Source organism: Eubalaena glacialis, chromosome 5 (genome assembly GCF_028564815.1).
Source record: "Eubalaena glacialis isolate mEubGla1 chromosome 5, mEubGla1.1.hap2.+ XY, whole genome shotgun sequence".
Lineage (NCBI taxonomy): Eukaryota > Metazoa > Chordata > Mammalia > Artiodactyla > Balaenidae > Eubalaena > Eubalaena glacialis.
In genome coordinates, this window is record NC_083720.1 from 67,971,929 (window position 1) to 67,996,370 (window position 24,442).

At 39.8% G+C, this 24,442-nt stretch overlaps 1 protein-coding gene across 8 annotated transcripts in view; it reads left to right on the forward strand.

Moving 5' to 3' along the window:
* The window catches only part of LIMCH1 (LIM and calponin homology domains 1), a 350,076-nt gene that overhangs the window by 316,282 nt on the left and 9,352 nt on the right, over positions 1–24,442 (forward strand). For 3 of the 8 annotated variants that reach the window (XM_061192222.1, XM_061192216.1, XM_061192218.1), the window contains 9 exons: positions 1,275–1,315; positions 11,394–11,474; positions 14,180–14,272; positions 15,148–15,252; positions 16,739–16,866; positions 18,979–19,100; positions 19,354–19,477; positions 21,506–21,583; positions 22,971–23,079. In XM_061192222.1, the coding sequence (XP_061048205.1) occupies positions 1,275–1,315; positions 11,394–11,474; positions 14,180–14,272; positions 15,148–15,252; positions 16,739–16,866; positions 18,979–19,100; positions 19,354–19,477; positions 21,506–21,583; positions 22,971–23,079 (881 nt within the window). Of the gene's footprint in view, positions 1–508; positions 584–1,274; positions 1,316–11,393; positions 11,475–14,179; positions 14,273–15,147; positions 15,253–16,738; positions 16,867–18,978; positions 19,101–19,353; positions 19,478–21,505; positions 21,593–22,970; positions 23,080–24,442 lie in introns of all 8 variants that reach the window. The other 5 variants (XM_061192217.1, XM_061192219.1, XM_061192220.1 and 2 more) reach the window with 3 other exon arrangements.

A 24,442-nucleotide genomic window follows, 5' to 3' on the forward strand; every position in this document is an offset into this window, starting at 1 on the left:
CTTGATGCCACCCCATGACAGATACACACATACACATCTTTTTTACTACACACTGCCACCACAGACTTCCATAATATATAACTGCCACCACAGACTTCCATAATAACATTTATAAAGTGTGTAAGAATAATTGAACTCATCTCTGCTGTCTTTATACTTTTCTAGTGCTTTCCAAAAGCAATGTAAACTGTGCATTTTGCCCTTACATCACACATCATCCCATCATTTTGCGATTCAGCATCTTAACAATATCACCTTTAAGTATGAGCTCCTAAACTCCCACCCAACACCAAACAATAGCATAAACTGGCCCATCTATGGACTTTTGTCCACATCTTCAGGTTTTGTGTGCATTTTATTGAGATATTTTGTACTTTGGATTCTTTCACTCTCAATCCTTGTTCTGATGACAGCCGAACCTCCATTAGTACTTGGGAGTGTGGTTCTGTTCAAGTCTCAGCCCTGTTTTCATGGTTTTCTATTTGTTCTGTTCTGCCATCTGATCTAGAGTCGCCTGGCACTGCCAGCGTTCTGCTGAGAGTTCAGAACTCTTGGCGACGTTCCCAGTTTTTCTCCCAGTCAGGTAAAATGCATACTGGGGAGCTCTATTTCTTTTTTGCAAAATCCATGTTGTGGGCAACCAATTATATCTGGTACTTTTCTTCATTTCTGATTCCAGGGGCACACAGTTAGCAAAGAGCTGGTTCATTGATATCAGTACCAGTTATCAGTACTAAAATTGGGGGAAATTCGCAGAATTTTACTTTGATTTTGAAAATCCAAAGAAATAATATTCACCTCTTTCTTTATGGTCTTCTTCTTCTTTTTTTTTTTTAAACAAAGATTAGAAGCATTTACCTGGAACTGGTAACGGTCCTCTTGTTAACTGTGTCACCTTCTGTACTTCCTGGATGACATCTGGCCTCTCTCTGTGTGATCCTTCTCTGTGTCAGACAGTGAGGGAACTGGTCAGTCAAGCCAGAGTGCAAGGTGCCTTAAAACGAGCACTCATAGGAATAGATTTCGCTTCCTATAATCTAGTACCTGGTGCTAATTGATGTGATCAATCATATTACACTGGTCATAACTTCTCTTGGTGATGGGTACAAGCTGCTTCAGGGGTCTGCTTTATCATGATTTTCTAATGCTCTTGGCTAACCAAAAAAAGTTGGTTTGAAGCTGACATAGGAACCACACTCCACTGAGACGATCAAAAAAGAAAGACAATTAGAAACTACTCACATTGTGATCTTTTTTCCTTTCTTTCTGTACAGTGGATACTCCAAGCAGTGAAAAGTCGCCTGTAACTACGCCTGTAAGTAATTCCTATTGAGGAATATGATCATGCATTTAGTGTGATTTTAATTTATAAGGTATTTGATTCACTTAAAGGGGATTCAATCAAAAACGGTCTCCAAACTTTTGATTGTAAAAGAATATTTTTGTCGGATATAATGCTGTCAGTTGAATCATGGAGAAAGAGATGGATTAGCATTTTGCAGAGTTGTTATCATGCCTGGAAGAAAAATGGTGAGTCAGGAAAATAAAATCTAAAAGAAACAACCAAAATGAATGTGACATAAGGAATTAGTAATAAAATATGCAACTTCTGTAGACATTCAAAATCAGCTTTTTAAATGAAGACAATACTTTAACACAGTGTACCATCGGCAGACAGGGCCCAGCCTGGACTTTCTCTGGGAGACCCATGCTGTCTGGGTTATATTCCTTCTCACAATCAGTATCTTGAATAATATATATTTTTTAACATCTTTATTGGAGTATAACCGCTTTACAATGGTGTGTTAGTTTCTGCTGTATAACAAAGTGAATCAGCTATACGTATACACATATCCCCATATCTCTTCCCTTTTGCGTCTCCCTCCCACCCTCCGTATCCCACCCCTCTAGGTGGTCACAAAGCACCGAGCTGATCTCCCTGTGCTATGCAGCTGCTTCCCACTAGCTATCTATTTTACGTTTGGTAGTGTATATAAGTCCATGCCACTCTCTCACTTCGTCCCAGCTTACCCTTCCCCCTCCCCATGTCCTCAAGTCTATTCTCTACGTCTGTGTCTTTATTCCTGTCCTGCCCTGAGGTTCTTCAGAACCTTTTTTTTTTTTTTAGATTCCATATATATGTTAGAACACGGTATTTGTTTTTCTCTTTCTGACTTACTTCACTCTGTATGACAGACTCTAGGTCCATCCACCTCACTACAAATAACTCGATTTCATTTCTTTTTATGGCTGAGTAATATTCCATTGTATATATGTGCCACATCTTCTTTATCCATTCATCTGCCAATGGACACTTAGGTTGCTTCCATGTCCTGGCTATTGTAAATAGAGCTGCAATGAACATTGTGGTACATGACTCTTTTTGAATTATGGTTTTCTCAGGGTATATGCCCAGTACTGGGATTGCTGGGTCATATGGTAATTCTATTTCTAGTTTTTTGAGGAACCTCCATACTGTTCTCCATAGTGGCTGTATCAATTTACATTCCCACGAACAGTGCAAGAGGGTTCCCTTTTCTCCACACCCTCTCCAGCATTTATTGTTTGTAGATTTTTTGATGATGGCCGTTCTGACTGGTGTGAGGTGATACCTCATGGTAGTTTTGATTTGCATTTCTCTAATGATTAGTGATGTTAAGCATCCTTTCATGTGTTTGTTGGCAGTCTGTATATCTTCTTTGGAGAAATGTCTATTTAGGTCTTCTGCCCATTTTTGGATTGCGTTGTTTGTTTTTTTGATATTGAGCTGCATGAGCTGCTTGTATATTTTGGAGATTAATCCTTTGTCAGTTGGTTCGTTTGCAAATATTTTCTCCCATTCTGAGGGTTGTCTTTTCGACTTGTTTATGGTTTCCTTTGCTGTGCAAAAGCTTTTAAGTTTCATTAGGTCCCATTTGTTTATTTTTGTTTTTATTTCCTTTCTCTAGGAGGTGGGTCAAAAAGGATCTTGCTGTGATTTATGTCATAGAGTGTTCTGCCTATGTTTTCCTCTAAGAGGTTTATAGTGTCTGGCCTTACATTTAAGTCTTTAATCCATTTTGAGTTTATTTTTGTGTATGGTGTTAGGGAGTGTTCTAATTTCATTCTTTTACATGTAGCTGTCCAGTTTTCCCAGCACCACTTGTTGAAGAGGCTGTCTTTTCTCCCTTGTATATTCTTGCCTCCTTTATCAAAGATAAGGTGACCATATGTGTGTGGGTTTATCTCTGGGCTTTCTATCCTGTTCCATTGATCTATATTTCTGTTTTTGTGCCAGTACCATACTGTCTTGATTACTGTAGCTTTGTAGTATAGTCTGAAGTCAGGGAGCCTGATTCCTCCATCTCCATTTTTCTTTCTCAAGATTGCTTTGGCTATTTGGGGTCTTTTGTGTTTCCATACAAATTGTGAAATTTTTTGTTCTAGTTCTGTGGAAAATGCCATTGGTAGTTTGATAGGGATTGCACTGAATCTGCAGATTGCTTTGGGTAGGATTTTCACAATGTTGATTCTTCCAATCCAAGAACATGGTATATCTCTCCATCTGTTTGTATCATCTTTAATTTCTTTCATCAGTGTCTTATAGTTTTCTGCATACAGGTCTTTTGTCTCCTTAGGTAGGTTTATTCCTAGGTATTTTATTCTTTTTGTTGCAATGGTAAATGGGAGTGTTTCCTTAATTTCTCTTTCAGATTTTTCATCATTAGTGTATAGGAATGCAAGAGGTTTCTGTTCATTAATTTTGTATCCTGCTGCTTTACCAAATTCATTGATTAGCTCTAGTAGTTTTCTGGTAGCATCTTTAGGATTTTCTATGTATAGTATCATGTCATCTGCAAACAGTGACAGTTTTACTTCTTCTTTTGCGATTTGGATTCCTTTTTCTTCTCTGATTGCTGTGGCTAAAACTTCCAAAACTATGTTGAAAAATAGTGGTGAGAGTGGACGACCTTGTCTTGTTCCTGATCTTAGTGGAAATGGTTTCAGTTTTTCACCATTGAGAACGATGTTGGCTGTGGGTTTGTCATATATAGCCTTTATTATGTTGAGGTACGTTCCCTCTATGCCTACTTTCTGGAGGGTTTTTATCATAAATGGGTGTTGAATTTTGTCAAAAGCTTTTTCTGCATCTATTGAGATGATCATGTGGTTTTTCTCCTTCAGTTTGTTAATATGGTTTATCACATTGATTGATTTGCGTAAATTGAAGAAACCTTGCATTCCTGGGATAAACCTCAGTTGATCATGGTGTATGATCCTTTTCATGTGCTGTTGGATTCTGTTTGCTAGTATTTTGTTGAGGATTTTTGCATCTCTGTTCATCAATGATACTGACCTGTAGTTTTCTTTGTTTGTGGCATCTTCGTCTGGTTTTGGTATCAGGGTGATGGTGGCCTTGTAGAATGAGTTTGGGAGTGTTCCTCCCTCTGCTATATTTTGGAAGAGTTTGAGAAGGATGGGTGTTAGCTCGTCTCTAAATGTTTGATAGAATTCACCTTTGAAGCCATCTGGTCCTGGGCTTTTGTTTGTTGGAAGATTTTTAATCACAGTCTCAATTTCAGTCCTTGTGATTGGTCTGTTTATATTTTCTGTTTCTTCCTGGTTCAGTCTCAGAAGGTTGTGCTTTTCTAAGAATTTGTCCATTTCTTCCAGGTTGTCCATTTCATTGGCATATAGTTGCTTGTAGTAATCTCTCATGATCCTTTGTATTTCTTCAGTGTCAGTTGTTACTTCTCCTTTTTCATTTCTAATTCTATTGATTTGAGTCTTCTCCCTTTTTTTCTTGATGAGTCTAGCTAATGGTTTATCAATTTTGTTTATCTTCTCAAAGAACCAGCTTTTAGTTTTATTCATCTTTGCTATCATTTCCTTCATTTCTTTTTCATTTATTTGTGATCTGATCTTTATGATTTCTTTCCTTCTGCTAACTTTGAGGTTTTTTGTTCTTCTTTCTCTAATTGCTTTAGGTGTAAGGTTAGGTTGTTTATTTGAGATGTTCTTGTTTCTTGAGGTAGGATTGTATTGCTATAAACTTCCCTCTTAGAACTGCTTTTGCTGCATGCCATAGGTTTTGGGTCGTCGTGTTTTCATTGTCATTTGTTTCTAGGTATTTTTTAATTTCCTCTTTGATTTCTTCAATGGTGTCTTGGTTATTTAATAGTGTATTGTTTAGCTTCCATGTGCTTGTGTTTTTTACAGATTTTTTTCCTGTAATTGATATCTAGTCTCATAGCGTTGTGGTCGGAAAAGATACTTGATACAATTTCAATTTTCTTAAATTTACCAAGGCTTGATTTGTGACCCAAGATATGATCTATCCTGGAAAATGTTCCATGAACCCTTGAGAAGAAAGTGTAATATCCTGTTTTTGGATGGAATGTCCTATAAATATCAATTAAGTCCATCTTGTTTAATGTATCATTTAAAGCTTGTGTGTCCTTATTTATTTTCATTTTGGATGATCTGTCCATAGGTGAAAGTGGGATGTTAAAGTCCCCTACTATTATTGTGTTACTGTTGATTTCCCCTTTTATGGCTGTTATCATTTGCCTTATGTATTGAGGTGCTCCTATGTTGGGTGCATAAATATTTACAATTGTTATATCTTCTTCTTGGATTGATCCTTTGATCATTGTGTAGTGTCGTTCTTTGTCTCTTGTAATAGTCTTTATTTTAAAGTCTATTTTGTCTGATATGAGAATTGCTACTCCAGCTTTCTTTTGATTTCCATTTGCATGGAATATCTTTTTCCATCCTCTCACTTTCAGTCTGTATGTGTCCCTACGTCTGAAATGGGTCTCTTGTAGACAGCATATGTATGGGTCTTGTTTTTGTATCCATTCAACCAATCTGTGTCTTTTGGTTGGAGCATTTAGTCCATTTACATTTAAGGTAGTTATCGATATGTATGTTCCTATTACCATTTTCTTAACTGTTTTGAGTTTGTTATTGTAGGTCTTTTCCTTCTCTTGTGTTTCCTGCCTAGAGAAGTTCCTTTAGCATTTGCTGTAAAGCTGGTTTGGTGGTGCTGAATTCTCTTTGCTTTTCTGTAAAGCTTTTAATTTCTCTGCTGAATCTGAATGAGATCCTTGCTGGGTAGAGTAATCTTGGTTGTAGGTTTTTCCCTTTCATCACTTTAAATATGTCCTGCCACTCCCTTCTGGTTTGCAAAGTTTCTGCTGAAAGATCAGCTGTTAACCTTATGGGGATTCCCTTGTATGTTATTTGTTGCTTTTCCCTTGCTGCTTTTAATATTTTTTCTTTGTATTTAATTTTTGATAGTTTGATTAATATGTGTCTTGGCATGTTTCTCCTTGGATTTATCCTGTATGGGACTCTCTGTGCTTCCTAGACTTGATTGACTATTTCCTTTCCCATGTTAGGGAAGTTTTCAACTATAATCTCTTCAAATATTTTCTCAGACCCTTTCTTTTTCTCTTCTTCTTCTGGGACCCCTATAATTCTAATGTTGGTGCATTTAATGTTGTCCCAGAGGTCTCTGAGACTGTCCTCAACTCTTTTCATTCTTTTTTCTTTATTCTGCTGTGCGGTAGTTATTTCCACTATTTTATCTTCCAGGTCACCTATCCGTCCTTCTGCCTCAGTTATTCTGCTATTGATTCCTTCTAGAGAATTTTTAATTTCATTTATTTTGTTGCTCATCATTGTTTGTTTGCTCTTTAGTTCTTCTAGGTCCTTGTTAAATGTTTCTTGTATTTTCTCCATTCTATTTCCAAGATTTTGGATCATCCTTACTATCATTATTCTGAATTCTTTTTCAGGTAGACTACCTATTTCCTCTTCATTTGTTAGGTCTGGTGTGTTTTGACCCTGCTCCTTCATCTGCTGTGTGTTTTTCTGTCTTCTCATTTTGCTTATCTTACTGTGTTTGGGGTCTCCATTTTGCAGGCTGCAGGTTCGTAGTTCCCGTTGTTTTTGGTGTCTGCCCCCAGTGGGTAAGCTTGGCTCAGTGGGTTGTGTAGGCTTCCTGGTGGAGGGGACTAGTGCCTGTGTTCTGGTGGATGAGGCTGGATCTTGTCTTTCTGGTGGGCAGGACCAAGTCGGGTGGTGTGTTTTGGGGTGTCTGTGAACTTATTATGATTTTAGGCAACCTCTTTGCTAATGGATGGGTTTGTGTTCCCGTCTTGCTAGTTGTTTGGCATAGGGTGTCCAGCACTGTAGCTTGCTGGTCGTTGAGTGGAGCTGGGTCTTAGCATTGAGATGGAGATCTCTGGGAGAGCTTTCGCCATTTGATATTACATGGGGCTGAGAGGTCTCTGGTGGACCAATGTCCTGAACTCGGCTCTCCCACCTCAGAGGCTCAGGCCTGACACCTGGCCAGAGCACCAAGACCTGTTTTTTAGGAATTCTGGGGTATTTTGTTCTTTGTTTTCTTTCTTTCGGGTATTTTTTTTTTCTTACTTAGTTGCAATGAAATTTCCAGGAATGAAACAATAGGCAGGTGAATGGTCTCCAATTCAAAGCCAGGCATTTGTCAAGCTCTTGCTAGTTCTTGTTTCCCTGGTTTCCCTGAAAGGGAGAAGCAGGAGGTGGTGCTGGGCTCTGTCCCTACTGCTTCCCCGTGCAGACCGGTGCACACACGTCCTCTCACTGCCTCTGCTCTTGGAGGGGCAGCCTGTGAACACACGTCTCAGTCAGGGGCACGTAGGGCTGTGGTACGGACCATCTGTGTATTTCTCACTCTGTCCCGTCTGCCACAGATCGGCTGCTTCACCCTCTTCTGAGAGCCTCAAATGCTTCCCTTCCAGTTATGAAGGAATTTTTATCGTCCTTTCTGGTGTCCAAGGTCTTCTGCTAGTTTTCAGCCGGTGTTCTGTGAGAACTGTTGCATCTGTAGATGTATTCCTAATGCATCTGTGGAGAGAGATGAACTCCACATCCACCTACTCCTCCACCATCTTGAATATCAGTATCTTGAATAATATTAACTGTACATTTAGTTTTCAATTCTTTATTTCGATGAAATAAAAAGAGCACTTGCTAATTAAAATGTCAAGACACATGACACTGTAGAAATTCCTTGCTGCTGAATTATACCTGGACATTCTCCATAGACCTGACTCTTCTCTGAACTGAGTGTTTTCAATGCTGGGCCTGGAATGCTCACCCTCTGAAATTTGCATTGGTTTGGAGCCTTCCTCTATGGCACAATCAACTGTAGCATTTCCTGAGGCCCCCAGGTGTAGCTGCATAATCACTGCTGCACCTTTGATTACAGATTTACTAACCATATGACCCTGAAGGTGCTGTATAACTTCTCTGAACCTTGTCTTCTTTGGTAGTACAATGAGATAATAATACTTTCAGAGTGTTGTGGGCTTTATTTGAAATAATTACACAGAAGCCTGTAGCACAGTGCCCAATACATAAACGAATCCTCCCCAGTGGCTAATCCAAGAGGCCCACCATAGCCAACACCAATTCTTATCTATAGGTAAATTGTCTCACTTTGGGAATTCCTAAGTACCTGTGCAGAATGGAGAAGGGACCCGTCACCCGTCACAAACCCCCCCGCAATATCTCCAGCCACGTTCCAGAACTACCATCCGTTTGTGGAGGCTCAGTCTTAAGCCAGTACTGGGAATCCTGAGTTTTTTGGGAAGCTGAGTACATCCACAGAGGATGGGACCCCCAGAAGGACCCTAAGGCTGGCATTCATGGCACAGATCTGAAGAGTAGTATAACATAACCCATTGAGTTCCATTTTAAATGTCATGGGAACAACCATGTCAAATTGTTCTAGTCCCCCCTGGCAGGGATGGAGAGGAAGGGTGTCCTACAGAGATACATTCTTATTTCTGTGTATGGAAAATAGAATAAGAAAGAGAGAAATTACTGACCTATATAAGTGAATTCTCAAAAATGCCCACCTAAATTTGATGTTCTTTTGATGATAAATAGCTCTTCATAGAATGGAAAATTAAAAGAAATTGGAAAATAAGAGAAGGTTGAGGGGAAGTAAGCATTCGATTAGTCTGAACTCAATAGATCGGGGCAGTTTTGCTCAGACGTGAAGTGGCCCAAAGCCATAGGGTCTACGAAGGGGAGAGAAGAGGTTGCATTACCCAGCATGAAGTTATTCCATTTATTTATTCAACGAACATTTCCTGAAGACCTAAAATTTCAAGGTCTTAAGATACTTAGGGGGGATAAAGGTCCCTCTTTGCCCTCAAGGAACCCCTAGGCCAGAGAAAGATCCAGATCTGTAAACAGATAAATTATAGAACAAAGTGTGCCAAACGCTCTGCATTCTTTCTCTGGAACCTTTTCTAGCTCTTTTATGGTAATTATCCCACTGTCTCCTGGGGATCGTTTATATATGGGTCACTCCCTCACAAGCCCACCCCCATCCCCACTCTCAGCTGTAAGCTCCATGAGGCTGGGGCTCTTGGCCGCCTGCTACGCCACCTGGTCATAAGTAAGTGCTCAGCAAATAGTCACCGAAAAAGGAGCATGACCACTTCTCTTGCCCTCCTGTTTATCACAATGGTCTCTTCCTCTTTATCTTCCTCTGAAAATGCTCATTGTTTTTCTTTCTTGCTTTCTAACAAATATTCCATATTTTCTTCTGTGCTCAATCCCCATATCCCACACTTCTCCCTCCTGTTTCTGCTTACTCCTGACTTATTCTTGCCATTACAACCTAGGGAAACCTGAAAATTAACTAAATAATTTCTTATTGTTGCTCTTATTTTCCTGCTGTTGGACTTTTCCCATTGACCTCCCTATAGCTTTATTCACATTACCACACCCTTTTCCTCAAAATTCAAAGAAGGGCCATTTCCCTGAGAGAGAGTCTGAACATTTAAACTGCTTCCAAGTCTTAGGAAAATGCCAAGTGGAGCCAACCTCCAACTCCATTAATTCCAGGAGAATTTTCCACCTGGGATCCATGACATTTTATGGTCATCCAAGGAAATTTGGGAAACTCTGGATTTTATACAATAAAATAGTTTTTCTCCTGCATAACTTGTCAGAGGCTTTCATATGCAGATATGCAGCATGAATCCCAAGAGTGGCATATAGGAAATACATTTCCCTCCCTGATTTGCCCACCTTTCTCTGACTTTTTGTGACCATCCCTACCATTTGCAGGAACCACAGCAAGAGTATCCACCGAGGCCCACATTTCACATGTCTGAATACATTAAAGCTATAGATATTTATAATGTTAAAAATTGAGCAACAGCCATGGCCTGGCTCGTATTCGCAGCCTGGCAACTTCCCTGGATGGGCCAGCCATTGTGCACCTGAGTGGTAGCCTGGATCACTGGGGGCAGGGCAGGGGAGGTGGGCTGGCCCAGCTATCTTGGGCAGTAACTAGACCCATCTAAACCTTGGATGGGACTGACTCTGTCCAGCTTCGCAGGCAGCCAGAGTAGGTAGAGTCTGCCTGCCCCGCACCCTGCCCCAGACTCTCCCCCTCCTCCCTAATTCCTTCACCCTCACCCTGCTCTTTCCCTCAAGATTCCCAGACAGTTCTAAGTGCCTGCCAAAACTATCCCATCAGAACAGAGAAAAGGGAAGAAGCACAGTTATCGGGGAGCCTGGATTGCCTCAGCACCTACTCTGGGTGACAAGGGAGGCCAAGTTTAAACACATCAGCCTCCCCACTTTTGCTAGTTTCCCAGGGACCAGCTGTGATTTCTCTTCCCCCTTGGACCCTCTCAATCTCATTCGTATTCCGTGGCCTGGGTGCCCACTTTGGTTCATGCATCCTTCTCCCATTATTCCCGTTTACTCACTTGGTTCTCAAAATCACAAAAACCTTTTTTAAAAGACCAAAAAACCCAAAGTCTGTGGGTTTGAATGTTTGTTTTGTGGGCCCTGATCAGGGACTCCCCTTGCCTGGATCTCTGGTGATGCTGGTGAACACTGGTGAGTTAAATGATCCCACTTTAGAGAAAACTGGGATGGAAAAGCAATAATAGCAGTATAAAAGATTAGTTCTATAGCACAGCAAACACCACTTCTCACAAAATGCAGTTCTGCTGAAATAAACATTCCTATTTGCTTGGACCCAGGATCAATATACAGAATGAGTATCTTATGCTTAGGAGCGTGAATACATTTAAGAAATCACTTCTAAGAGAAACAAAGCAAAAGCCTTCCCATGCCAGTGGCTAACTACTTCGCGTTTTCATTAGCTCCGAAAAGGTTCACAGAATCATACCAGCATATTGGAAGTAAACCAAAGAGGGACTAAGATTAAAAAAGTGGTTTCTGCCAACAAAGAGCACCTTTAGGTACGGGAAGCTTTCTGCTTCTGTGTGTCCATCTGGGTGTCAAACCGTGAGCTAATTGTGCCCCTTGTCCTGGCCTGGCCTTGAGGACATGGCTCAGTTCTGATCATGGTTTTATATTCTAAACAGTTGAAGTTGTGGGCATGGGACCCGGAAGAGGAACGCAGGCGACAGGAAAAATGGCAACAGGAGCAGGAACGTTTGCTCCAGGTAGGACTGGGTTTGCTGCTTTTTTAATTTTTCTTCTTTTTGGTGATGCTCTCTTAATTTCTGCTGTATTAAATAGGTGTTTAGCCCAGGAAATACATGGAATCAGCTTCTTCTCAGAAGTCGTTGAGTCTAAGTCTGTTCCTTTTGTGTCCATGAGACAGAATGCTCTGAGTCTAATTCCTGCCACCAGAGGTTACACTGATGAACATAAGGAGAAAGCGTTTCACTTAGAAAAAAATCCAAGTGTCGATTAAGGGCCAACCCACCCACTCATCACCTTGTTCGCTGCCAATCAAATTCCAGTCCAACTAGGGGTGGGAAGGAATTATCAGAAAGTTATTTGATAGCATACATGTGAAATAAAAGTTGACCTGGGTCTTCCTCCTTAAGCAGAAATGTTTGCTCCATCTTTGAGCAAAAGCTCCTAATTTTCAATTCTAGAAAAATTCTGGGAGTAAACTTATCATGCTCCTACTTGTTTCATCCCAGTTTTGTGGAGCAACAGAGCTTCAAAAAGTAATCTAGTAACCTTAGAAACTAACCTATGCTGAGCATTTGGGGTGTGCCAGAACTGGCATATTTGTAGGTGCTTGACATATTTTACCTAACTTCATTCTCATAAAACTCATCAAAGTATGTCTTATTGGTCTCAGTTTGCAATTGAAGAAATTAAGGCTCAAAATAAGTTAAATAATTGCCCAAGGTCATACCTCTAACAAATGTTGAGCCTCGTTTCAAATCCAAGCTTGGGTGACTCTAAAACTCATATTCTTTCCCCTATACTCCCAATGGTATTGATTTTACCAAAAGTCATAAAGAAAAAGAATGTTAAATCTCATTTATTTTTGTGACTTTCTGCTGATGTGTAGAAAGCAATGCTTAATGCAAGTTTATTTTACTTTTTTTTCTTATCTTTTTGTTCTAATCCTTTGGCTTAATTCCCAGGGGTGGGGAGCAAGGGTCAGCTAGATAGTTAATTAATTGTAGTGTGGCTCTAGGTCTGCCCATTAAGTTTGACACTTTTCAAAATTACGTAGGAGTAAACCTTCAATACCAAAATCTAGTTCTTAGTAAAAACTAGGTTCAACAAAGTCCCAGAGCTGTTGGGACGTTTAGGTCCATTGGGAGACCCCAGACCAGCCCTGGTCATCTGCTATTCTCTTGGAAGTCAGATGCCCATTCCACCAGGAGTCAGAAATTCCACAGAGTAAAGAAGACAGCCTGTGTTTCCCATGGTGGTGCTGTGTCTGTTATACTTTGAAAGGTGGCCGTGGTTTTAGGTGTGGGTTGTAGGCTTAGGGGCAAGGTGTTTATGGGGAAGGAAGGGTGTCTGTGTGTGTGTGTGTGTGTGTGTGTGTGTGTGTGTGTGTGTGGACAGATATACCACATCTTTGGCCCCTGTATCATCAGTTCATCTTCTTGGTGAGGGAAACATGTGATATAAGCTCCTAGAACCAATAAATGTAAGAAGCTTTGCTTGTTTTTCATCTTCTGTAAAGTTTTAAGGTCTGTTTCCTCTATTCTGAAGGCCCTTTGAGTCCCTTTCTAAAACTTTACAATATTAGGTTTTATAACAAAATTTTTAGCTGAAGTTTAAAAGCCTACCATGAGTTGACCAACAGTGGTTTGGCCAGAGCATTAATAGGAACATTAGGCTCCAGACAATCCCATAAAGCCCTTTTGCTCCTAAGATAATAACATAACAAGTAATACCTGGAGGAATTCTCTGCCTTCCCCAAGAAGATGGAAGTACAGACTCATGTTAGCCTCAGAGAGAGGACTGACAGTAATCAGCCTAAAATATTTGACTGTGCGTAGTATGCTCCAGCAATTCCTTTGTCTCTGTCATGTCAGGGATGCCGTTCTCAAGGCATCCAGGGGTGTCAGTTCTCATCTTAAGCATTCGTTTTAATTTCCATGTATTCATTTCTTCTAGTCAGCTGTCAGGGACTCCAGTCACATTTTTAAAGCTCTCCTTATCCTTACATCCTTATCCTATTCAGAGTATTTTTATTTTTTCCTCCAGAAGTGGTGACTAGTGTCATATTTTTTTCTGAAAACAGTAATAGCAGTTCTGATATCAAAGCCTTCTAATGGGCTGTTTAAAAGCTACTCTTAATTCAGGAGGACCTAAAGTTAGGAAGATTCCATTTTAGTAGAATGGCCACAAGCAAAGAGTAATTCAGCCACTCAGCTAATTATCATCTTGTCCACTTTGGACCTTTCTCCATCATCTATCTTGTAAACCTGCGAGGTTTTTTTTTTTTTTTAATCTTTTATTAAACTCTCCCAGCAGCAACGTATCTCTATTAGTGGAATGGCAAAACTCATCTCTGAAGGGCCCAGTAAAAGCAAACTATTGGTTTAACCTACCTCTAAGGACAAAACCCAAGTTAAGAAAGAGTTTAGAATCTTTCCATCTTTTCTCTTTCCATAAGCAAATGCCTACTCATATATCTGAAGAACAATTCTATGAAACACCCACAGCAGAAAAGATTGTTCTCTGTTGGATTTTTATGTCCCTAACATGTCTGAGTACCACAAAATGGTATTCCCCTTTTGGTGCACGAATGGGTTAGCTTCAGAAAGTTACAGCAAGAAGAGAGTCTTGCAACACATTGTACGTGATGGTTTAGCGGGGGGAAAAGTCCCAATGATGTATGCACTGGTCCGTTCAAGAACAATCTATGGAAATTCCATAACAGGAGAGATACCAGAAGGAGCAGGACAAGCTGAAAGAAGAGTGGGAAAAGGCCCAAAAGGAGGTGGAAGAGGAAGAACGCAGATACTATGAGGAGGTAGGAAATTCCCCGGAAGGAATTTGACCCTGAAGCCCTGATTCCTCAAAGTCTATGAGCCGTTTCTCTGTCTGTGCTATGTGTACCCATGGGGCATGTCTGATTCTCTTTACTCACAACAGAGCCCTATCAACCTTTTAAAAGAGTCCTATCCTATAGGCTGTAAAAGACCACTTACTCTTCCAAGTTTAGCTTGTGGTGAGGGTGTGTTGAGTCATGGTCAAGGGGGAGAATAGAATTGTATCTCTTCTTTAGTCACAAAGGTCAGATTCTTGATTTATCTTAGATGACATGAAAGTATCAATTTGTTTATTTGTGTGTTTGTTTGAGGCAAGCATGTTTGGTAGTAGGGAATTAATTTTTATGAGGATAATTTTGATATCAAGGCTAAGTGAATCCTTACTACTGCATTCACTGTATGGTACTAAAGAGATTTAGAAGGGAGGAGAATTTGGTTCTGTTTGTTTCATTTTTAGATGAACAAACCAGACCACATTCAAGAATTTGAAACTACACTTTATGTATATTATCCAAAATCTGTTTATGATTAATATTGTTGTGAATTTTTTCTTCAACAATAATTTTTGTGCATAATACTTTCCCTGATAGCATTTCTAATTAGGCCTCTTGAATCACACTAACTAATTAACTTGCAAAGACTCTGTTTTTCTAAATTAAATGCAAATTTCTAAATCATTGCCCATAGAGCATGTTATCTGATTTACATGCTTTTTAAAAGTAAGACCTTTTTTTATGCCCTGCTTGTTTGCACATAATTCTGATGTTTGTCCCTAAATTTCTTTAATGACACTCTTCTCTTGACAAATATGATTTATCCTTTCTCCCCCTTTCATTAATTCCTGTCCTTCCCTTAGGAGCGCAAAATAATTGAGGACACTGTGGTTCCATTTACTATTTCTTCAAGTTCTGCAGACCAGCTGTCTACATCCTCCTCTGTGACTGAAGGCAGTGGGACAATGGTAAGACCATAGATTAAAAGGAATTCGTGAAATAAGAAGACTAAAATAGAAGTACTAAACCACAAGGCCAAGTTTTCCACCAGTTTAAATCCAGGACTAGCTGTTTCTCTAGAATCATGTCAGCTACTACGTGGCCATTGTACCCCATCATACTGTCATTGCCGTGGTGAAACCCTAGAGTCAATCCCTGAGAGCAGTAAACATATTACTGAGGCCAGCCCTGCCCCCGCAGGCTGGAAACCAAAGTCTCTGCACTGGTTGGCAAGACTCTGGTTAGTGATGCCATGTGCTGGAATGTCTTTCTAACTGCCCATCATTCATTCATTTAGCAGACGTATGTTTCTCTCTGCCAGCCCATACATCTCTTTGCACTGGATGTTAGCAGCAGGATGCCAACAGTACACTCTCACTGGCCTCCGTGAAAGTTTCTTCTGAATCACTCTTAAAATTCCACATGAATATATATATATATATGTGTCTTCAAGGTCTGGAGAGAGTCCAGAAAGGCTGGTCAACCTCCATATCCCCCAAATAAGGTCATGGAGGTAGCGGACAGAGGTCATACCAACACCTGGATAGTCCATAATCTGCATTTTAGTTTTTGATGGTATAATAACAGAATAAATTCATTTTGCAATAAACATAATATCACTTGGGTATATGTCATATTAGTCATTTCTGTAGTCAATTAATATATGCTGCAATACACTAAAATTTTTAAATTATCCAATTTTAACTTAATACAAAGGAAGATTGTACAAAAGTAATTCACCAAATTTGATATTGCATGGTCACTCAGGAAGCTCAGATTATTGCTCATCTTTGCTGTTATATACAAAGATGATCACAAAAGCCAAATCTTTCATGTCTCTTTCATATAGTGCAATGATAATTATGAGAGATTTTCTAGACTTTAAAATAAGTTATTTATGTATCATCATCAAAGGAATGCTACACTGTCCAACAATTTTTCAATATTTACCAGCCATTTTCAAATATCAAAATTTGAAGTGTGTTCTTTTTTATTTCTATTTTATTTTTTTTTAACATCTTTATTGGAGTATAATTGCTTTACAATGGTGTGTTAGTTTCTGCTTGTTTTTTATTTAAATTTTTAAAATTTAAAGATTAAAAATTTTTTTTATACAATTTTTAAAGGTTACACTACATAATCTGCATTTTGAAATAACCCACGGGCACTCAAATGCCACTTGTCCTGAAATAAGCAATCCTATGACTTTGTTTTATTTTGAAAGATGGGTTTTCTAGCCAGTTCCCTTTTATGATAACTTTTGAGAGAGATCCAGGTTACATGTTCATTTCAAATCATTGGAAATCAGTTACTATTCAGTTAATTTGAACGACTCTTCTTTAAATTGTAGTCAATGTGACTGAGAAAATGCTGCAGATATTCCACGGCCAGACATGAGTATTGTCCAGTGTGTTTAAAAATTATATTCAAGATTATCCTTGTTTTCCCCATTAGAATAAGATGGACTTGGAAAACTGTCGAGAGGAAGAACAAAAGACAAGACAGAAGAAACCATTCCAGGGGGATAACAGTGGCTCATTGCTTAAGACTAAGGAAGGTGACCCACTGGAGGAAAAGGGCAGGTATGAGCCGTTCCAGGCTGCCCACCCATATGCGCAAAGCCGGGCTATGCCCCTTCCCTCCCAGGAAGGGCACCCATCACTAAGGCAAATCATATTCCGCTTTGAAATTATCATTCCAATGATACATTGTACATATATTATCGCTCGAAGACATTCTAATAGCTCTAAAGTCAGTGTCCTTATACTATTGAATATAAATAGCCTTATTTTTAAATAGGTGAAACCTTTTTTTAAATGAGGGGAGACAGTATAGATCACCAAAGGAGCGTGTTGTCAATTCAAAGTCCCAAACCTAAATACCACTCACCTGAAATGGTTAATGTGTCTGGAGGGATAGAGTTTAAAATGGGGCTGTGGTGTGGATATAGAGAACAGACTGGTGGTTGCCAAGGGGAAGGGGGGTGGGGGAGGGATGGATTGGGAGTTTGGGGTTAGCAGATGTAAGCTATTATAAATAGAATGGATAAAAACAAGGTCCTACTGTATAGCACAGAGAACCTATGATAAACCATAATGGAAAAGAATATTTTAAAAAAGAATGTGTGTGTGTGTGTGTGTGTGTGTGTGTGTATATATATATATATATACACATATATATAAAACTGAACCACTTTGCTGTAAAACAGAAATTAACACAACATTGTGAATCAACTATACTTAAATTAAAAATAATATTAAAACTAAAAAAAAAGAAAGAAAAAAATGTTGTATCAATACTGATTCATTAACTGTAACCAAAGTACCATACTCACAGAAGACAACAGGGGAAACTGCGTGCAGGGTAGATGGGAAGTCTCTGTACTATCTTTGCAATTTTTTTAAATGACTCTAAGATTGGTCCACAGAAATAAAGTTTATTTAAAAGAAGAAAAAAAAATGAGGCCGTGGTGTCCTACTCACTGTGGTTTTACTATGGACCTGAACTTTGCCATTAGTATCCTCTGACCTGCGAGAAGCCATGTTTACTCTGGGTGATAATATAAAGGATAGCCAACAAACCCTTTGGTCATGGGTAATCCCCCTACGCCATGGGTTCCAGTATGTTCCATGGACGATCAGAACAGGATACCCGGAAACTCCTGGAGCATTCAGAGCTAGCTCAGACTGGAGCAGAATCTGGTTGTAGGTACAGACTGTAGTGAGTTTATTGATGCGACCCCATGCCTGACCTAAAAGGGAACTGCAGAAACCCAAGAGGCTGGCAGTGCTCTGCCACCAGCAAGTTCTTTATGATACAAATGTTTGCCTCTGGGGCTCCGATATATCAGATAGATGTTGGAAAGTGTGCATGCATGTGTGTGTGTGCATACACACTTGGGTACACACACAGCATCCTCAGAGGGACCCAAAGACACAAAAGGCTATCTAAGTATCATTTTCAAAGACTGGCCAATTTGAAAGGTTGGCTGGGAGCTGAGCTCTTCTGGTGGGATTTGCACTGAGAATTCTCCTATGCTCATCAGCTAGGAGACTCGGTGAATTGTAAGATATTAGAGCTTGGGGCCCATGTCCAGAGCCTGCAGAGCCCTTGGAACAGCACATCTGTTTCCAGTGAACACTATTTAAAGAGACTTTCCAGTTTTTGAAATGAAAGCCACTAGTCAGGAATATTTGAAGGATGCTAATAAGCATTTTCCATGAATTACTGCTAGTTCTCCAGACAGTCGCTGTTGTCGCCAGAAACCTTTAAAAAATCTCCTCCATCTCTCCTTTCTTTGCACATAGAAGCTACTAAAGGACCAGTGAATTACCATAGGCTGCCGAAGCCCCGTGTGGCCCAAATATTTTCCACAATAAGTCCTCTCTTGTGAAAATCTGGGAGATTGCATTTAGCTCTGGCTCCCCTTGAAATGATTAGAATGAAGAATTTTGTGGACAAGGAGGTAGAGAGGACATCAGAAATGATGGTTTGTTCAACTGCTGGATAATGAAAATGCGTAGCATTTTACAGTATTCTAAATCCATTTTAAATCTAGTTTAAAATAAAAAGAATAAATATTTATTTAGCCCCGTTTCTTTTTTCGTATTGTAATCGGTCCTGAGGGATAAGATCAATAATTTTAGTTCAGTTGCTTTTATTCCTGTTCTGAAATATATTTGTTACTTTAACAGCCTAACTCAAGGAGTCTTGACTCATTCTGAGAACCCTGCATTGAAAGGAATCTATCAGGACCTCCAGCTGGATACAGAAGCTGGGGCCTCACCCTGTGGGATGAACCCACAGCTAGCTCAGGGTAAGAATGGAGAAAACCAACCCCCATGTTTCAATTATTGTAAGACCCCTTCCCCACCCCATCGTCCAGACAGATATGACCTCTGCTGGCTGCAAGCTTCTCTTCCAGCTTATGCTAAACAGCACGGTCCGGAGGCTCCATGAAATCACTGTGAGACCTCAGCAGGCATTAGCACTTTAAAGAAATGTGATTACTAAGCACTAAGGTGGCGACTTTACTGAGCACTAAGTGTATGTTCTTTACTTGGCCTCAGATCCATCCCGGAATCAGCAGGTATCAAACCCACCAATGCACATTTTAGAAGATGTGAAGCCAAAAACCCTCCCATTGGACAAAAGCATTAACCATCAGATTGAGTCTCCGAGTGAAAGGCGGAAGTGAGTAACCAAATAAGATGGGTGTGGAATTTCTTTTTTTTTTTTAATTGACTAAGAAGGGGGAAAAGTGAAAAAGTGTGAGATGGCAGGATGTTAGCAGCATTTTTGTGCTTTCTCACCATTGACTGTCATTGACAAGGTAACAAATATTTATGGAAGTTTGGAACAATCTTCCTGGCAAGTAAATATTTAGTCTGAATTTGGCAACTTAAAAGAGACAAAGTAATGTTTTAAACCCACAAATCTAAACATTGGAAAGAATGTGCAGGTCTGTTGTATTAGCAGTTTATTTAAGTGAGTTAAATTGTCTCAGAGCCTATGGACAAATGTTCTTTCAAGGAAAAAATGTTTCCTCTCCTCATCATTCTCTCCCCTTAAATAACTACCCCAGGTTCCCTTCTAATTTTGTAACAATTGTATTTTTTATAGTAATAATAGTTCGCATCATTTTTGAAACATGTCAGTATAATAGGCACTGTGTTGAAGGGTTTACATATATCTTTCTCTTCTTCTTTTCGTATATTAACTCACTGAACTCTCCCAATAACATTATTGGGTTATTGTTCCCATTTTACAGATGAGGAAATTGAGGCTCAGAGAAATTAAATAACTTATCCAAAGTACTTGTCTGGATGAGTGGTAGAGGGATTCAGAGTGAACCCACAGTTCCATGATAAGATCATATTTGAGCCAGAGGTTCCTTGTAATCAGTTTTAAAAAGATAATATTCATTATACTTTAACCAATCATTCTACCTGGAGCCAGACCACCTGGATTCAAAATATTGACTCTGACACTTGCCTGCATGGAACTTCGAGCAAGACACTTAATCTTTCTCTGTTCCAGTTTCTTCGTGTATAAAATGGGAATAATAGTAGTGCCTACTTCATAGGGTTTTTGTGCCTGGCAAGTAATAAGTACTATACATTGTAGGCAGTGGTGTTGATAATGACAGTGATGGTGATGATGATGATGATGATAACTTGTTTTATAAGTTCATCCTTTTATCTTATTTTTCTTGCTACATTTTTTCTCAATACACTTTTGAACCATTTTCCCCTTTTCTCTTATGTCTATCCAATTTCATTTCTCTATGTCTAGATGACATGCAGAATTAATAGAAGGTAACATCACATAGAAAGAGTCGTTATTTCTATTGATTATTGTGGTGATTTTCAACCATTTTTCAAGGTGATGGTCCTTATACTTTAGGATATTCCATGAAAAGCTGATATTTTGGAGAAGACAAGCGCTGTCTGAGGAGGGAGGTTTGCGGGGGCAGGGGCTCAGGGAGTTATTCTGAAAGCAGTTACAAGACAGATGGCCTCACGCTCTGTTCATGTCTATGCTGGCATTTCTCTTTTCCTTGTTCTTTTCTGTCCCTTTCTTTACCAATGAAATTAACTTTTAAAATCAAGAGCCCGGAACTGACAGCTTAATCACAGGCAGGGCTCATGTGTAACCAAAAGCACCCGTAAAACCATTCTGGGGGCTTCTGGCTGGGAACCATTCTGCTCTGTAGATGCCCAATGACATAGCGGTCATTAGATGTTTTGAACATTATCCCTAGTCATGTAACGAATTTATGAATAGGAGTGGAAGGCACCTCACTGAAAAATACCTCCTTTAAGCGCTGCCCTTTATTTCTGGGCTCTCTTTAAGAACTTTTCCCTACACCCCCGTTCATCTCTCCCCTCCCACCCCATCCATAATTTTTATATCTAACTTGGCATGCAACTTTAACTAGCAAAGAGCCTGACCAAAATAAAGAATAGAAAACTATTCTGTCTTTCTGTTCAACAATGCCAGCCTGGTTTTGATATCATGCATCCAATGTCTGTACAGTCTGCTAGATGGAAATTTTTTTGTCCTTTGTAAAAAAAAAATGACCCCTAGGACACACTGTGGTCTTTTATTTGGTTGCCAAGGAAGTGGGGTGTTTTTTTTTCCTTATCTAAAAAGCCTTTCCTTGTGGGATTGGGCTTCTCTTTACTTGTCATGATGTTTGGCTCCTTTCCCATGTTACAGGCAAAGCCCTCGAGAGAACTTCCAGGCTGGGAACTTGTCCCCTTGCTCCTCCACCCCTCCTGGCCAGTCACCAAACAGGTACAAGAGGTCAGCAAGCCTTTCTGAGGCTGCTTTGTTTTGGCTAGAGCCTGCTGAGCACAATCGCAACCAAATTAGTGCTTGCCAGGGGATTGTGAGGGATTTGTCCATCCACGTCTCTTCCTACACACACACATAGGCAGGAGGAAAGAACACATCCCCATCTGCCTAAAGATTTTATCAGCCCACAATCGAAAGAGCCAAGTGTGTGACGTTGGCGCGGCTGTGGCCATAGGGCTTTAATTACATTGTGCAGAACCTGCAATCTAATAAGAAAATCCACCAGACAATTGCCGGGCTCCTAGGTCGGCGCCTTTCCCTCCAAGACGGCTCGGTCCTTCTAGGCGGGATCCGCTGATGGCTCCTACAGTGAACCAGGCGGGCGCTGAGAAATGAAACTTCATCCTCCCTTTTACTCTACGCGAGCTCTCTAATGATTGCTTCTGGACATTAATTAGGCCCCATGATATTCTTAAAAGCTGCCTGAGCTCCCAGTCCCTGGAGAGACAAATGACTGAGTACTCCAAGGTTTTCTTTGATTTAGAAATTTCATTTAACTACTGGATAAGAGGGAAATCCTAATAAATAGAGTTTGCTAAGGGCGACTCTTCCTTTTTTCTCTTGTCTTTCTGTTTCTTCTGTCCCTCTCTTTGCTTCCAAATGATATTGCATATTTTAAAATTTCTTGTGTAATTCCAAGAGCTTTCCCGACAATCGGCATCATTGCAATCCGACCTTAGCTGTGGGAAAGCTGCCTTAGACCACAGCCATCCTGTCTGAGCCAGGTGGAATGGAAACCCAATGTGAGTTCTTCATACCGGATCACAGAACTTGGTATCAGAGCAGGGATATGATCCCACATCTGCCTGATACCTGTTAGGCTGTATCACAATTTCCTCTTTATTTTTAAACAACAAAATAAAAATTTTTAATAAGTAAAAAGAAATGCCCTAGTGGGCCAATGAACCAATTATAGAAAAATTTAACACAACATTAAAACCTTAGTAAAGCTAAACTTGATTGTCTCTTAGGACGTAAGAAAACATATGATAAATACATTAAATCATTTCAAGGCATTTGATCACTGTGGTTGAATAGACTACAACGCAAACTTTTTATAACAACTAACACACACACACACACACACACACAGAATTCCATGCCACAGTGGAGGCCTACTGTATTTAATCTATCAATTGTCTGCATCTTATATCTAATGCTTAATTCCTGCTCATTATCAGTTCAGTAATTGTTTCACTTATGGTATAAACATTTTAAAAACTCATGTTTTATTTATTTATTTTTTTTGCGTGAGGCTCCATATTAATGTGTTTGACCAACGATTCTAAACGGAACATTTTATTATGACATATATTTTGCAACTTAGGTCTATAAGTGGGAAGAAACTGTGTTCTTCGTGTGGGCTTCCATTGGGTAAAGGAGCTGCCATGATCATCGAGACCCTCAATCTCTATTTTCACATCCAGTGCTTTAGGGTATGTATTCATCTCTCTTCTGCCTAAGTACAGTCTCATAATGTCTTTTGGCCTCGTTCTGTGCTGAGTGACTACCTCCTGGAAATCCTGACAGCCTTTGCTTGTGAGGGCCCCCTGACTCTAGGTTGTACAGAAGTGTGCGTGGAGTCCATCCTTCAGGATGAAACTCTCCTATCACGCATCCCTCTGGGATGTCGGGTTAGAGGAGGCAAAACAGATTTGTGCGACGTCTCTTTATAAAACCATTTTTCGTTGCTTAAGAGCATATACTTTAGCAGGAAGCTGAGAAAGCCACCCTGGAGGGCGATGATGCTTCTGAGTCTTTTAAGGCCAGATGGATTTATTTGGAATGTAACATCTTTGCTGCTTCTCAAACTCTTGAGACTCAATTCAAAGATTTTTGGTCTTTGACGTAATGGAAGATTGTCAATTAAGTGGTTGCAGCTAGTTGCTAACTTGTAGGTCTCCAAACGAGTATGCCTGCAGTCACAGACTGAACATCAGTCCCTCTGAGAAGCTGACCTGCTTAGCACACTAAGTCAAGTTGCCTTACAGAATCTTTCGTGGTCCTTATCGCTCACTGTTGAATTGTTTAATTATCATCTGCTCTCTACAAGCTCCATAAGGGCAGGAACCATGTCTGTCTGGCTCACCACTATATCCTCTGTACCCAGTGGAGATGGTATCAATAAATATTTTCAGATGAATGAATTAATAAATAACTGAAAATGAGGAGGACTGAATTCTAGTCCCAAATCTCCTGCCAACAAGCAGGTGAACGAACCACTTATGCCTGATTTATTATAATATTTACAAGTCAGACTATATCAGCATTTCCTTTTTTCACCCATGGACATGTTTCAGATAATATATAATTTTGAAGCCAAACCTCTATCTCTGAAAAAGAATCATTTCTTTCTCTTTATAACCCTAACATGCTCTCTGTGTCCTTCTTGGATTTGTCCTGTTTCTCATTAGTAGCCCCCTCAGCTATAAAGTAAACTTGCATGGGTTTAAAATAACTTCCACTTCACCTATAAGTGAAGAGAAAGTGAGTGAGGTTGTCCCAAAGTTATTAATTTAATAATGTCAGTAATCACTGGAAAGCAAAACTGACGGACAAAATGCAATATGGATACTTAATTAGACTCCATTTATCAATATTCTTATTGTAAAATTAACATAGGTAATGTATATCCTAAATTGTCTGGGAATGTTTGGAGGCTACATACTATTTTTTTCTTTTGGCCACACTGTGTGTCAGGTGGGATCTTAGTTCCCCGACCAGGGATCGAACCCCTGCCCCCTGCATTGGAAGCATGGAGTCTTAACCGCTGGACCGCCAGGGAAGTCCCTGGAGGCT